Consider the following 14,904-nt stretch of genomic DNA (forward strand, 5'->3'; position numbering starts at 1 on the left):
TCATAAATCGCTTTAGAGAATAGGGTCCGATGTAAATACTGCACTGTGGTGGTTATGGTACTCACGTGACTTGGACACGCCTCCTCTGTCAAAGGGCCCCTGACGTGTCGGGGTCAAAGTTGACGGGTGGAAGCCGGAAGAAGGCGTCGCTACAGCTGTCTGACTGTTCGTCCACAGAGGGGGTGGAAAAACAAAAATCAAAGGGGTTCGAATCGCAGCGGGCTCGCCGCCGCGGACATTTAGGTGCGCGCTCCACGGGAACATGGACCTGAGCAGCATTCTGTCGGAGATGGAGAGCGACAACGAGGAGGAGACCGAGCGGCGTCTGCGGCAGTACAACCAGGAGGTAAGGAGCCCGCCTCCTGTCCCACTCCCAGCACGAGCCGCCGCCGCCTTCGTCCCCGTGGTTCGGGCTAAAAGCGCCGCTCGTCGGCGTCGCGCTGTAGCGATGTGCGTGAGGGAGTGACGCTGCTTTTTGTTTTGCTGCTAGCGGGATGCTCTGCTGTGGTAGCCGCCTTCCCTTCCGTTTCAATTTCACACGTAAGCACCCTTCCACGACGAAGTTGAAGCTGTCACAAATGATTCAATTCAAGACAATTGCGACTTCAACTCGTTTGCTCTGTTCATGCCAGCGTGAAGTGTGAAGTGACGGCTTTGTTAGCCCAGCTTGCTAACGAGTGCGCTGCAGGTCACTCCTTCGCACGGGATACCGCCTCCCTTTGCCAACAACATGATGGGAAAAAATATCACTTTTTTTTAAAATTATATCATTTGGCCTGTAACGGGGTTTTTATCGGCCTGCCTTGCTCCGTGTGTTTTGCTGTTCTTTCGGGTTCAGCGGTTGCTCCCCGCTGACCTCAAACAGGCTCTCGCGCCCCTCGCACATGTGTCATTCACGCCGCGCGCGCGTCTCGAGTCGCGCGGCGTTTTTGCCACATCGGTTTATTGTGACGTTAACGTCGCGTCATAGAGATTTATTGTGTGTGTGTGTGTGTGTGTGTGTGTGTGTGTGTGTGTGTGTGTATGTGTGTGTGTATGTATATATATATATATATGAATGAACTCTGGCTGTTCCGTCAGAGTTCAAACAGATAATTTACCTTTCAATTTGCAAGACCGGACATGCCCATTAAGAAATATAGAACTATTGCCAACAATTGCTGAAAATTTTTTTTTTTTTTTTAATGCCCCACTTAAGTTTAAGTCGAAATACAGCACAGTTTCTTGATTTTCGGAATAAATCAGTTCCTGAACGGTGCTGATACCGAAATTTCGGACACCCAAAGCCTATTTCTGTTTTCAATGGAGAGATAATTCGTTCTTAACCCACCCGAAATGTCAAACCATTTTCCTCAAATGTCCCTAAACCACAGTATAGTACAATACTTGTACTGTATAACGATCAACCCGTGATTTCAACGTGATATAATATAGTAGTAATTATAGTGAATTTATTCATTTAGCAGACATTCTTATCCAAAGTGACACAAACGTGAGAAAACAAAAGAAAAGTACGTTACCCCAACAGACGGAGAGGTGGGTGCAGACACAGGAATCACTTCACCATTGTTTAACACTTAATTCTGGTCACTTTCCTGTTTTTTTTTTTTTTTTTTTTTTTTTTTTTTTTTGGACACACTTTGGGTTAAACAAACAAATTGGGTTATCAGAAACCAAGAGCCATTATACCAAAATTTTGGACAAAGACAATTGAATTGACTGAATGCTAACATACTTTTTACTTTATCGTGATTGAAGCAGTGTCTCTCCATGTTGCTTTGCCTCTTCAGAACAGTCGCACCTTCACTTTTGACCAAAAAGAAGAGGACAAGCGAATCGTAAGTGTTTGTCATCTCAAGTTTGAGGCATTCAGCTAGACTTGATATTGGCCCCTTAAAGATGGCAGCATTCATAAAAAAAAAAAAAAAAAATATATAAATACAGTTGTGTTTATTCTGTTTATATAGCTACTTTATTTTGACACATCCTCATGACTTAAAGAAGGAATTAGTTGGATATTCATTGTAAGGATGTCAAGTGTCGGGTTAAAAGGTTGAGGTTTAGCTTTGATTTCACGTGGCCGTTAATGGCAGCCACAACCCCTGACCTCTGACCTTACAGCGGCTGTGTCGGGGTCTGCTCACGGTACTGCGGCGGTCCGTCAGAACCCAGTGTCAGCGGGTCTGCTTGGAGACATTGCGCATCCTGTCCCGGGACAAGAGGGTTCTGAGCCCCGTGGCCACGCGTGAAGGCATGCTGGTGTTGGCCGGGCTGGCAGGTCTCGTGGTTGCCGAGGAGATGGGCGACACCCCCGGCGAACAGCAGAGGGAAGACGAGGATGGGAAGGAGGAGGTGTCGGTGGAGGCACTGAAATGCCTCTGCAATGTGGTGTTCAACAGCACTGCTGCTCAGCAGGTCGCCGTTGACATCCAGCTGGCCGGCGGCCTCTGTCGGCGCCTACAGGTCACCCACACCTCCTGCCATGAGGTGGGCCTCTTCTCCCTACGCCTGCTCTTCCTGCTCTCGGCCCTACAGCCAGACTTGCGCGTTACCTTGCGGCAGGAGCAGCGCGCGATGAGCCTGCTCACCAGCGTGCTGGAAAAGACCCTAGGTGTGCGCTGGGTGGGGCCCTACGAGGTTGCTGCCCCTGAGCCCTCGACACCGCCAGTCCAGGCTGAGGCAAACGAGCGACTCATGGAAGTGATGAAGACCTTGTTCAACCTCACCCTCGCCAACAGCACAGAGGAGGTGAGTGACATGTCGCTCTCACATTTCGTTAACATTATTTAAACGTTCGATTATACACAGACAAGAACTCATCTTTGAAAGTCTAAAGAGCCGATTTGACAGCTTAATAAAACAGATGGCGATGATTTATAGTAAATGAAGAAAATATCTGACTTATTTAGTAATTTTTATTAATGCGCACTCTCGCTTGCTATCAGTAACTGCTTTTCCTTAGGCAAGGTTGCAGTCATCCAGAGCGTATCCTGGAAGCCTAGGCTACAGTTTATTTTGCACCTGAGAAGGAGCAACAGACCATTATAGAACTTGCAGAAAATGTTAACAAATATAACACACACACTGTGCTGAAGCTGCTTGTCCCGAGTGGGGTCGTGGCGAGCCGGAGCCTAACCCGGCAACACAGGGCGCAAGGCTGAAGGTGGAGGGGACACGCTCAGGATGGGAAGCCAGTCCGCCGCAAGGCACCCCAAGCGGGACTTGAACCTCAGACCCACCGGAGAGTGGGACCCGGCCAAGTCCGCTGCACCACCGCACCCCCCAATTTAACAAATATAAAATTACAGGAAAAAAAATCTAATTTCTGGGAGTTGGCCAGTTAACTATGCAAACGTGCAGTATTCATCAGCTTCTGGCCACTTTCAACTTTCTTTATTATCTATGACTTTAAAATGTTAATAATGCAGATATCCCTTGATCCCCCCCTGGGTTTGATTCTTTGATAAAACTGTCATATTTAATATACATAATTTTAACATTCTAATTGGAACTACATTAAATCAAATTTAAAATAAGATGTTAATTTACTTTATCCCATAAACATGTGCAACATTCCTCATGGGTCACCAGACACAAGCTGTAAACACTGGAAGGGACATAAAGGCAGTTCCACACTGCTGTTTGGGTGCATTTGACATCCATCTAATGGCTCAATGTTGAAAACACGGATTGCTTTCACTTTGCAACCCAAAAATTTTAGAAAAGTGAAGAACATGCTATTTGAAAAAAATTGGGTATTTAAGATATGAACATTTGTCCACCTGGAACAGTCATAACATGAACTGGTGTATATTCTTTGGGCGTTCTTATAGCGTGAGCCTCATACAGAAATATCAGATTAGATTCATTAGGAATTTTTTTTTTTCCTATCTCCATGCTATTTTTAAAATAAACAATGTTGTATTTAGTTGAGGACTTTTTTTTTTATAAGACTAATGTGGCAGAGGTTTCTTCTCAGTGACAATGGAACAAAATTTGGAAATAACATTTGCCTTGAAACATCATTCGTTAATGTGGGCTTTTTTTTTTTTTTTTTTTGAAGTTTTATTTGCAAACCAGAAGTAACCGAGCAACTCGTTTCAAGTCTCTGAAAGACTGTGGGTGGAAATCTCATGAGCTTCCAACCTTTCCCTTTATAAACCATGTCTTAGCTGATAAACCCCTTAATGGTACCAAAGCTACGAAACCTCTTTTAAGCCCCTCTTGTTTCTGCATGGCCTGTGTTAATTGGCTCAGAGGGATCAGGAAGCTGTAAGGCCCCCCCCCATTCCTTGTAAGTGCATCACGCTGAACCCAGAGCAGCCCCCCCCCCCCCCCCACCTCTTTGGGGTCAGCACAGCTGTATGGAAGTATATACATTATACTCCGAGGTCCTTTGCTGTTAATCTATTTAATGCAGGCAATGACTCTTATTCTGTGACTATTTGAAAATGTTCCCTTTTATCCCTGTAAAAAATATTACATTAAATTTTTTGTTCATTATATTCTCTTCCAAACTCGAGTTTACATTTATTCATTTAGCAGACATTTTTGTCCAAAGCGATGTACATCTCAGCAAAAAATACCATGTGTACATTACATTAAGAGGAAGAGACATGGCTGCAGACATGTGATTCTTGAGTAAACCTAGTTTACTATCCACTTGATGAACCGATGTTCATCGATCAAGTAGGTGCATAAATAATTTATCCATACATCATATGCAAATTGTCACCTTAGACAAAGGTGTCAGCTCAGTAAATAACCTAGCATGTCGTGTAACATTGGAAGTTCATTTTTGCATTTCTACAAATAATGAGGTCTTTTTAACTTGGGCTTGACGGTGGTGCAGTGAGTAGCGCTCTGACCTCGCAGCATCTGGGCAGTGTGAGGGGGACATGGGTTCGAGCCCTGTTCACTCTGTGTGGAGTTTGCGTGTACTCTCGGGTTTCCTTCTGTGGTCCTAAGACATGTGTCTCAGGTGACTCTAAACTGCCCTTAGTGTGTGTGTGTTCCACTGGTGTATGGATGAATGACAATTGGCGAAATGTGCTCACTAAAATGTGTGTGTGTCTCTGGTGGGTGGGTTCAAGGTTTTTATGGAAGGAAAAGCTGTTCTGGGACTGACCTCAGATGTGTTGTTTTAGTAATCCTTTCTGCTTTTACTCTCCTAATCCTCACATCTTCCAAGGCCCAGTCTCTTTCCGAGAGCCCGGGGCTCAGGTGATTATGTTGTGTATATATTGTCTTTGTTAACCTTCAGTGTCTCTCGATCCCTCCCCTTTGAAGATTAGCAGATTAGTCTTAATTGTCGCTGTTGCTTCAATAGCCACTTAGTATTTATGGTGCAGCTGTTTGCAAGCAGTCATTTTGGACACAGTGGATTAGTATCAGCACATACAGCTAATGGTCATGCTTAATAAATATTGAAACAAGTGCATTGATTTTGGTAGTAAAATGACAATGTATGTTTCAGCTGAGAATCAAGAGGTCTGTTCTCCATTAGAATGCGTTTTCCATTTCCAGTTTTTCTTTTCTTGATAATGTTCTTGATTTACTTTAAAATGTTTGTTTCAGAAGCCATGTATTACTAAGAGTTTGAGTGAGACCCACTCCGATGCACATCAACTTGTGAATCTTTGCAAATGGTCCCACAGCTTAGCTGACTTCTTCTGTGGCCCTTCTTTCCTGTTTTCAACATTATTCCAAACCTTGCCCCCCAGCACACACACATACATATACACACACACTCAGCCCCCTCCCTTAGTCCAGCTCCAGTCACCTCTGTTCTCTTGACCCCACCCCTGCCTTTCCAATGACTGATGTCAGGCCGCTCTGAGCGTCATGATGTTGTACATCCTTCATTTGATAGGATGGTGACCATCACCAGCTACGCCTCATCTGTGCCATCATGCGCCATGTTTTGATGCTAAAGACTGAGACAGAGGAGAAAACGGAGGAAGCGCACAGGTTGGCACCCCCCGGCTCGTCGCAGTGCACATCGCATGTTTTCTGGATGTGTGTGCAGCATGCTGACACGCTCGCACTCCTCATCCCGTAGTCCACCTTATAAACTGGAAATTATTTTGCATGATGATGCAACATGCTTCTTCAGTGTTACATGAGGCTACCGCAAGTTGGAGAGATGCACCGGTTTTTTCCAGTTCATTTGGCTTCATCACCGACATCTACGCGTTTTTACTTGTATTTTCTCGCTGCACTTTTTTGTTAATATTTTGTTCTCATAATTGTTAACAGCAATGATAACACATTTCAAATACTTTTGGGAAATGAACGTGTCTAGCTTTTCTAGGGAGTTTTCTGGAATTCCAGATTGCGATTGTGTCCCTCTGTAATAATGTAAGGGTGACTGACACCGAATGAGCTCTTGTCAGTGACGTTCACGCACGCACATCTGTGTGCGCGCGCGTATGAGGGACACTGGACGAAAGAGGGTGCAGGCTTTGAGTGCTGGGGGTGTCAACTTGTAGTGATTGATGACCCCCCTCCTCACTGCCCTCAGAGGTGGACCTTTTGGATTCCTCCGCTTACCCTTTGAGGAATGCCTGCTTGCTCCATTGTGGAGAGCTGTCCGCAGGCTCGGCCCTGTGACGCCTGCAAAATACCGTCAAACGCAACAATGGCTCGTGAGGCATTAATTACTCAAACTGTATTCTGCACCTGAAAGGGCAGAAAAAACAGGCCGAGGATTCCTCCTGAACAGGGCTGGTGATGCCGACTCTACAGCGTGGGTTCATTAGTCTTTTTAAATAATTGCAGTGCGTTTAGCAGTCCTTTTTCGTCACAATTGTGAAGTTCGGTCTGAACTGTTTTCAGTGTTTTACCCCTCACTGTTTACTGAAGCAGCAATAGTCTTGTTTCCACTTATTAGAAGGTGACTGCCATCAGAATGAAACATTGAACTTTACTGTGGTTTCAGCTGTAGTACAGATGCTCCTCAATTTATAATGGTTCGACTTACGTTTTTTTCGACTTTACGATGGTGAGCTGGCAATAGGCATTCAGTAGAAACTGTACTTCGAATTTAGAATTTTTTTTTTTTTTCCCCCTGAGCAAGTGATATGCGGCGCGATACTCTCTCGCGATCGGCATCTCCCAGTCTGCCTCGCGGTTGTGTTTTGTGCATCCATAATGTCACAGAAATGCCCATCTGTGTTTCCTGCTACTGTGGGAAGAAGAAGAGGAGGGCAATTACTCTTGAGGAGAAAATCGAGATAATTTCCCAGCAAGAAGGCAGCAAGCCTGTAATGGCCGTCATTACTAGACTATGATGTTCGGTAGGTTAGGTGTATTAAATGCGTTTTCGACTTACGATATTTTCGACTTACAATGGGTTTTGCGGAACATAACGCCATCGTCAGTTGGGACCACCTGTACTACGTTTGGTACCTGGTCTTAAGATGCACATTGGTTCAGTGCATCTTTTAACATCTTCCTCTGAGCATGACCCTCCAGACTACTATATCTACTATAACTGGCCTTGTCATATTGTCATCATCATTTGGGACCCCAGTTCTGTTCTTTCCAGAGGGCCAGTGTGTTACCATGTGTGCCACGTATTTCCATACCACAGTGAGCATGGCGGCACCTGCTGTAGCTTCAAGTTTTTCTTCACGTTTCTGCAAAAACTACAGTTGTAAATGTTGCTGTTAAATACAGCAGTAAACGTATGAAACATTCATGCAGACACACTAGTAGAAATAGAATGACACAATACGAAAGACTCTTTTGCATGAACAAAATGCTAATTTTGGAATATCAAGCATGCTTTTTTTAAAAAAATAATTTAACCAGTCGTACTCTAGTAATTGTGTATAACATGCAGATAATGCTAACACAATGTCTAGACCATTGATTTTTTTTCCAGATTTTTTTTTTTTTAAATTTAAATTCTGAAATCCACTCAGTGCTTGTAACTGTGTTAAAGACCTAATGAGATTAACTCCTTGTAACTCTCACCCACTGTGACCAGTAAGGTCTGCAAGATTTTGACACTCTAAGAAAAGGGTTTCTTAAACATGGTCTACGCTTTCTACTTCTCGAGACTTCCTTCTGTGCTGATGAGTTTTAGATCAGTTTCTTTTTCTTTCAAATTTAGGCAGTGTCTTCATGAAAGTATTTAATTCATGCATGTTTGTTCATGTCTTTGCTTTGCTGGTGGAATGCAGTGGCATGCGGTTCAAACGGCTCTTTTTTCTCTGCAGCCATGCCATCAATCTGCTCAGCAACATGCCCGTGTACTGTCTGGATGTGCTGATAGACCTGCCAGTCCGGGGCGGGCTTGAACAGCATGGTGGGAAGAACATGGAGGTGGTGCAGGCACTGCTGGACTTCATGGAGAAGAGGATAGACAGGGTGGTGTCCCTAGTCCTTGATGTGTCCACCTGAAGGAACATTTGGTTGACACTGCGGTAATCTGTCCTGACAGAGCTTTTGTGTATGATCACATACTTAACACCTCTCTTTCTAACCAGGGTGTCAACTACAAAGAGGGACTGACGCCAGTTCTCAGCTTGTTGACGGAGAGCTCCAGGCACCACCGAGAAATCCGCAGATTCATTAAAGCACAGGTGGGCTGCTGCCTGATCTCTAAGACCCTGCGAAGCTGCCGTTCCACTCACCTTCCACCTGACTTTCCCACTGAATTCCTGCAGGTTCTGCCTCCGCTGAAAGACGTGAAGAATCGGCCAGAAGTTGGCACAACCATCAGGAATAAACTGGTGCGCCTTATGACCCATGTGGACATGGGTGTGAAGCAGAGCGCTGCAGAGTTCCTGTTCGTCCTCTGCAAAGAAAGTGGTGGGACAGCACATCTTGTTTTGTTTATATTACTTGGAAAATGGCCCTTGAATGACCAGTGACAATGCAACTAAACAATGACTCGGATTATGTGACTCAGCCTGTTTGAATATAATTTTCTTCTTCTGCTGTCTTAACTTCATACAGGCACTTGTGATAATACTTATGATTGTACCATCCATCATTGTTCTGGGTCCTCTGTAATTCATGCTCAGAAAATCCCATTGGCCAGATGGGGGAGGAGGAGGAGGAGAAGGAGAAAAAAAAACCACTGATGTGGTTATTTATAAAGCATCAGGAAGGGATTCTTAATATTTTTCATAATATCTTGTGGGAATCTACACTTTTTCAAGCTCCAAATCTTAGCAGTCAGTGACTGTACACAGGTGCACACCACATAGTGTCAGGAAACCAGTGTAATTGTTTTGGTGGTGGGGTCCCAGCTCCCTCTGAATGCCCTCTGTGTCACCCGCCAGTGGACAACCTGCTGAAGTACACGGGCTATGGAAATGCAGCTGGACTCCTGGCGGCGCGCGGGCTGCTGGCCGGGGGCCGAGGGGAGGGTCAGTACTCTGAAGATGAAGACTCGGACACAGAGGAATATAAGTCGGCTAAGCCCTTGTGAGTGAATGGATCAAAAGTGATCATTTTTATTTAATTTTAAAGCTTGGTATGACACATGCAATAATGAAGGCATGGCATCTCTGGATACAACAAGAAGGGGAGAGGATGTCTTCTCTTATGGCAGGCAGTCATAGCTGACACCAATGAGTAGATTGTTGAGATTAAATCTACAGTTTCTCTGTGTCCGGAGATTCAAGTCAACAATGGTTGAAACCCATGCTGCCACAGTGTGTTTAGTTTTGAGGTTCTTTGGCTGTTTTTTCAAGCAGGAGTGGAAATAAGCAAAGCACAGGCTGATTTAAACATCCAAAGTGGTCATGGTGGACCACACACTGTAATCAAAGTGAGGAAGACTGCTGGTCCCACACTTGCATGTATTTATTTGGCAGATGCTTTTCTCCAGAGTGACTTCCACTGAGCTCTATGTAGTGTTATCAGCCCACACCTTATTCACCAAGGTGACTTACAATGGGTCACTCATCCATACATCAGTGGAACACACTCTCTCTGCCACTCACACACTATGGGGGAACCTGCACAGCATGTCTTTGGACTGTGGGAGGAAACCAGAGCAGCTGGTGGAAACCCGTGCAAACACGTGGAGAACATGCAAACTCCACACAGACTGAGCGGTGATCGAACCCACATCGTCTTGCACCACCCAGGTGCTGTGACAGCAGCGCTACTTGCTGTGCCACCCACTTACGAGAATTACGTTGACGTCAGGACTTGCGTCACTGAAGACCTAGTGACGGGTCCATAAACTTCTTTAATTTGTCACTTGTTGAAATGCAACAGCATTGAATGAATTAGGGCTTTTGAAGCATGCATAATATCACAGCAGTAAAACAAAGGTACAGATCTCCTCTACCACTCTTTCCCCTCCCCATCTAATCTGTCCATTAAAACACTGATCTTGAGTACCGGCCATCTGTGTGGAATTGTTTTGCTCTGTAAACTGTTGCTCATAGAACTGAACAAAGTCTTTTTTTTCAAATGGATCTTTAACAAGTTTAACTTTTTTGCTGCATCCCCCCCAGTATAAATCCCATAACGGGTCATGTGGAGGAGCCGATGCCAAACTCCATTGAGGAGATGACTGAGGAGCAGAAGGAATATGAAGCTGAGAAGCTGGCCAACATGTTTGACCAGCTGTCAAGGTATTGTTTCCTGCGAGTCCATTTTTTTTACGATGAAGGATGTATTCTTTAGTATTATGAGAATAAGCAGTGAAATGGTCTTAAGGAAAGTGATGAAAATGACAGTACCGTTTAGACGCTCCAGCATGCTGTCATCCGGCAGAGCGTGTCCAGGTGGGGTTTGGACCAGTTGTCCCCACTGTGTGTTCCCTGCCAACCGGTTCATTAAAGCAAGAATCTCCACATTGGTCTCACCTCAATTACCGTTTTTCGCTGCAGCACTACTGCATTCAGTAGGAGTCAATGGAGCCAGCCAGCTCACCGGCCCGCTCGCATTACAAACACCGCATTAATTACCGGCTAATTGGAGTGCCCAGTGGTCTGCAGGACTAGAGCTATTATGTCCTGTATTCTGTTTTTGATAATATATACATATCGCTCCTTTATAGTATCCCCTTTATTCATTAAAAATGCCAAACAATGTCCACTAACAAGGAAAGGACCTACAGAGAGACTCAATTAGAGGGGGTTTCAATGAGTCTTCGAGCACGAGAGGGCGCTGGCCATTGGTTGGTGGGGAACAGCGGTAATGAGAAGCACGTGTCTGATAGAGGAGGATTCCTCTCCCCCCAGATCAGGGCTCCCCCCAGGGTAAGGGGGGGTGTGATTGTCAAGAACGCCACCACCCCTGGGCTGCCTCTTGGGAGATCTGCCATGTCAGGCAGGAATGCACTTCACCTGCTGCTTAATTGTGGGTTGCAGCCAATTACCAGTGACTTTCATGTCCATATGAGGGGCATCATCCATGAGGCTAATTGGCCAGGAGGCAACAAGGAGAGTGAGGGGGGGGATCGGCTTTGTCTTTTTTCTTCATCTTTTTTCCCCCCACCTTGTTACACCCCATCATGTTTGCCAATAGGTAGGAAAAATCTCCGTTGGGTGTTACTGAAGACATTATATGTATAGATCTCCTAGTTTAGGAGGGAGGAAGGCGCTACCTCTCTGGCCTTCTAAGTGCCCTTTCTTGCTTTAAGATGACTTCAGGGCTGTGCGTGTGCCTCCTGAATTGCTGTGTACTTGATTAGTGTTGATGCGCTTTTGGAACACCTCAAAGAACGTGATTCTCCTTAACATGGCTGGAAAATGTACCCATGCTTTGCATATCTTTTTACTAGTTTTCTCACTGGTACATGTTTAGGGAGAATTTTAATTAAATTTAGGCTTTTGCTGTCCTTCATTTTTGCTGTTCTTGACTTAACATATACAGTGGTGTCATGCGTAGCAAGAGCCATTGTTATCAGATGATTGCGTGCTTTGAATATCTTGGTGAGGCTGTACTTTGTGAAAAGAAGACCACTAGTCTCCTGTCCAGCAGCCTAAGGCCTCTCGTGTCATCCGTTGAGTGCTCAGCAGCTACGCTTGGCAAGCAACATCAGATTAGTCTGGAAAATATTTTAATGGATTGACTTCAAGTGCAGGTCTTTGCAAAGGTGTTTAGGCTGGCCAGAAGTACTGAGAAGGATGTGGGATGAAGGAGATGAGATGGAGCGGTAAAGAAGGATAGAGAAAAAAGTAGAACAGAAGAGAAAAGCTGAAACACAGGGAGGGAATGGATTGGAAGTTATTTAGAGAAGGTGTTAAAAAGACTGCAGGAATAGGATGGTGTGAACATCATTGGACATATCCCACATGCTGACAACCGATGACTCCAAAGGACACTCAAGTTCTCTAGATTTGTCATCAGGGTTTATGTGTTGGAAGTACAGTCGTCTTGCCACTGTAACCTTGGTGCTTCATTATTCTCGGTATATTTTATTTGCACGTGAACAGCCACCGTAGCCAAAGTAAATTAGGTTTTTAAAAGCTTTGATTGGATAATTCACTGATAAATCATCTTAGTGAGGGCTGGTGACACACAGTGCAGATATAATTGGATTAGTATTGAGGGGCAGCCGCGGCTTTGAAGAGATCAGTATGAGCACTGATCCTGTAATTAAACTGCTTGCAAGAATGGCCACTAGGCCGAAGAGGGGGCATCCAAGGGTCCTTAAGCACCTCTGAGGCGGATGTGGCGGAAAGAAAGATGTCTCGCAAAATAATGGGACCCCCCCTTTCAAGGCAGAGGCGAAATAACGGCGTTGAGCGAGCACCTCTTTCAGCTGCAGGTGGATCGCACTGAGAGCCTGGTGCAAAAGCGCAAGTTCACATTCTGTCGCGCAAACAAACAAACCGCCTTTGTGTTTGCCCGCAGGCCGCCTTCCTCAGACTCTTTCAGCCTGTTGCAATAATGTGTCTGTGGCGCTGTTAATTGGCTTCAAAAGATGTGTGGCCTTTGTCCCGTCTAGTCGTACTGTATTTCTGTAATTACCGTGTCCTCTCGCCTTTCAGCGCTAAATGGAACATGCACACCTATAGATAGCAGCCGTTCGAAGAGGAAGCTCATCAGTTGTTGCTTGTTCTTTATTTGTACTGCTGCCGAATGCCTATGATGATAGTTGTGCTCCTTTGAAGATTTGTGCATTTATACACTTATTTTTCTGAGTTGATTCTGGCTTATTACCATTACAGATGCCTAAGGATACCTTCTTGGGTTTGTGTTTTCAGACAACAGGTGATCAGGCCTATGGGTGTGAGGCCGGATGGAACACTGGCGCCCCTAGAGGAAACCATCAGTCAGTGCACTGTGGAGAGTGAGGATTCGGACCCAGACTAGCTAGCAGTAGTCTGGTCGGGATCTTTAGTTCTCAAACAGCCTCCAGCTGTCTACTGCAGCACCGGATTACAGTGAAGCCTCAAAAAACAGGAGCTACAACTGAAGACAAAAGTACTGTACATGTAGACAGGTATAGTAAATTTGGATGTTCAACTATTGCAGGGAAACTGCTTTACAGCATCACCGTAAATGTGGCTATGATATTTTAGTCATGAGAATGAGAACTTCCTTGTGAGGGAAAACAAAGTACACAAGAATATTGAGCCCGTTTGTCCATTTTCACAGATTTGTACTTTTAACATTAACTGGACATTTGTCTACTTTGAGAATGTATTGATGGAATGGTGAATCTGACCTTACATGTGTGAGGTGGTAACACCTGATGCAATCCGGCTTCTGTTTTCTTTTAGAAGCTTCAATGCAATCCAACTGTGTGTTAGAATGCTCACCTATTGTTTCAGAGGTAGTGTGTACATTACAGCATATATAATATCTGCACTCTACTCGTAGTAGTATGAGTAGTACTCTTCTATGCCCTGAAGCTGAGTTTCCAGGAGAAGGACTGAAATACTGTATACAGAAGTGCAATATACTGTACGTGATCTTGTGAAGCTGACCTAAAAAAAATGAGCAGCTGCAGAAAAATTGGTGAAATCTATAAGACTAAATACCAAATAATTTTTAAAGCATCTATTGATGATTTTACTAATTAGCCAATATTTGTTAAATTGTAACAGACAAGGTGTGACATTTAGGATAAATGGTTCAGGCCATGTAAAATTGCTATTTTCTAATTGGTTGGTCTGTCTAAAATGTGTATAGGCCACTTTCTGCTCTTTGATCCTTTCTACACAGGAAAAATGAGCTTTTTCCTTCATGCAATGTCTATGCCAATGCAATTTTTTTTTTTTTTTTTGTATAAACTTTCAGCCTTTTACTGTTGATGCTGCAATCTACTGCTGTATATACATCTTTGATACTTTGCCTATATTGTCCTATCTTAAAGTCAATTAGCACCCTGTATGCTGTTCAGAAATAAATGGTAAAGTTTGAGAAGCTTTAGTCCTGCTTTACATGCAAACTTGTCAAATTGATTTATTAAACATTATCTTGGGTGTTTAACCATGGGCATCCATTTCCCTGGCCCCTCAGAATGAAATGTAGTATAGTGGAATTAACCTTACTCACTCCTTTAACCACTATGCTACCTGCTGGAGTGGCAGAACTGCCCCTTGAAGAGTGCAGATTTGAATTCCCCCTCCTGCTGTAGGACCCTTGAAGGTACTTGCACTGCATTGCTCCACTCTAGTAGTTTTGGAGAAAAATCAAAATTCTGTATTGTCAGGGATAACAAATGCACTAGGAAGTAAGACAGTGGTCCTGGTACCAATTCAAAGAAGCTCAGTTGTCAGTAGGATACACTTGGTCCAGTTCATGAATAGCGAATAACTGCACTGCACCACCTGGGCTTAGGGAGGTAGGACACGGGTGGAACTTGCAATGCTGGCAATTCCAGCAGGCATGATGAAAGTTCTGTCTTTTTTTTTTTTCTTTTTTTTTCTTCAAGTAAATGTACAATTGCAGCAGCACATCTTTATTATATATGAT

At 44.3% G+C, this 14,904-nt stretch overlaps 1 protein-coding gene across 2 annotated transcripts; it reads left to right on the plus strand.

The window, feature by feature from the left end:
- The first annotated feature begins 109 nt into the window (after positions 1–109).
- Positions 110–14,548, plus strand: ric8b (RIC8 guanine nucleotide exchange factor B). Of its 2 annotated transcripts, XM_018754910.2 has the most exons (10): positions 110–346; positions 1,791–1,838; positions 2,122–2,748; positions 5,873–5,970; positions 8,226–8,376; positions 8,496–8,591; positions 8,676–8,820; positions 9,297–9,441; positions 10,485–10,604; positions 13,188–14,547. In XM_018754910.2, exons 1-10 carry the CDS (start codon positions 263–265, stop codon positions 13,294–13,296), a joined length of 1,623 nt encoding a protein of 540 aa, XP_018610426.1. In that variant the 5' UTR covers positions 110–262; the 3' UTR covers positions 13,297–14,547. The 2 variants fall into 2 exon arrangements, with proteins under 2 accessions (XP_018610426.1, XP_029108245.1); XM_029252412.1 differs by having other exon boundaries at positions 8,496–8,820; positions 13,188–14,548.
- The last annotated feature ends 356 nt before the right edge of the window (positions 14,549–14,904 follow it).

This window comes from Scleropages formosus, chromosome 5 (assembly GCF_900964775.1).
Source record: "Scleropages formosus chromosome 5, fSclFor1.1, whole genome shotgun sequence".
Lineage (NCBI taxonomy): Eukaryota > Metazoa > Chordata > Actinopteri > Osteoglossiformes > Osteoglossidae > Scleropages > Scleropages formosus.

Coding starts and splice junctions, on each gene's coding strand:
- ric8b (XM_029252412.1), top strand. CDS start 263: ATGGACCTGAGCAGCATTCTGTCGGAGATGGAGAGCGACAACGAGGAG. Junction 347..1,790: donor TGCGGCAGTACAACCAGGAG/GTAAGGAGCCCG, acceptor TTGCCTCTTCAG/AACAGTCGCACCTTCACTTT. Junction 8,821..9,296: donor CGTCCTCTGCAAAGAAAGTG/GTGGGACAGCAC, acceptor GTCACCCGCCAG/TGGACAACCTGCTGAAGTAC.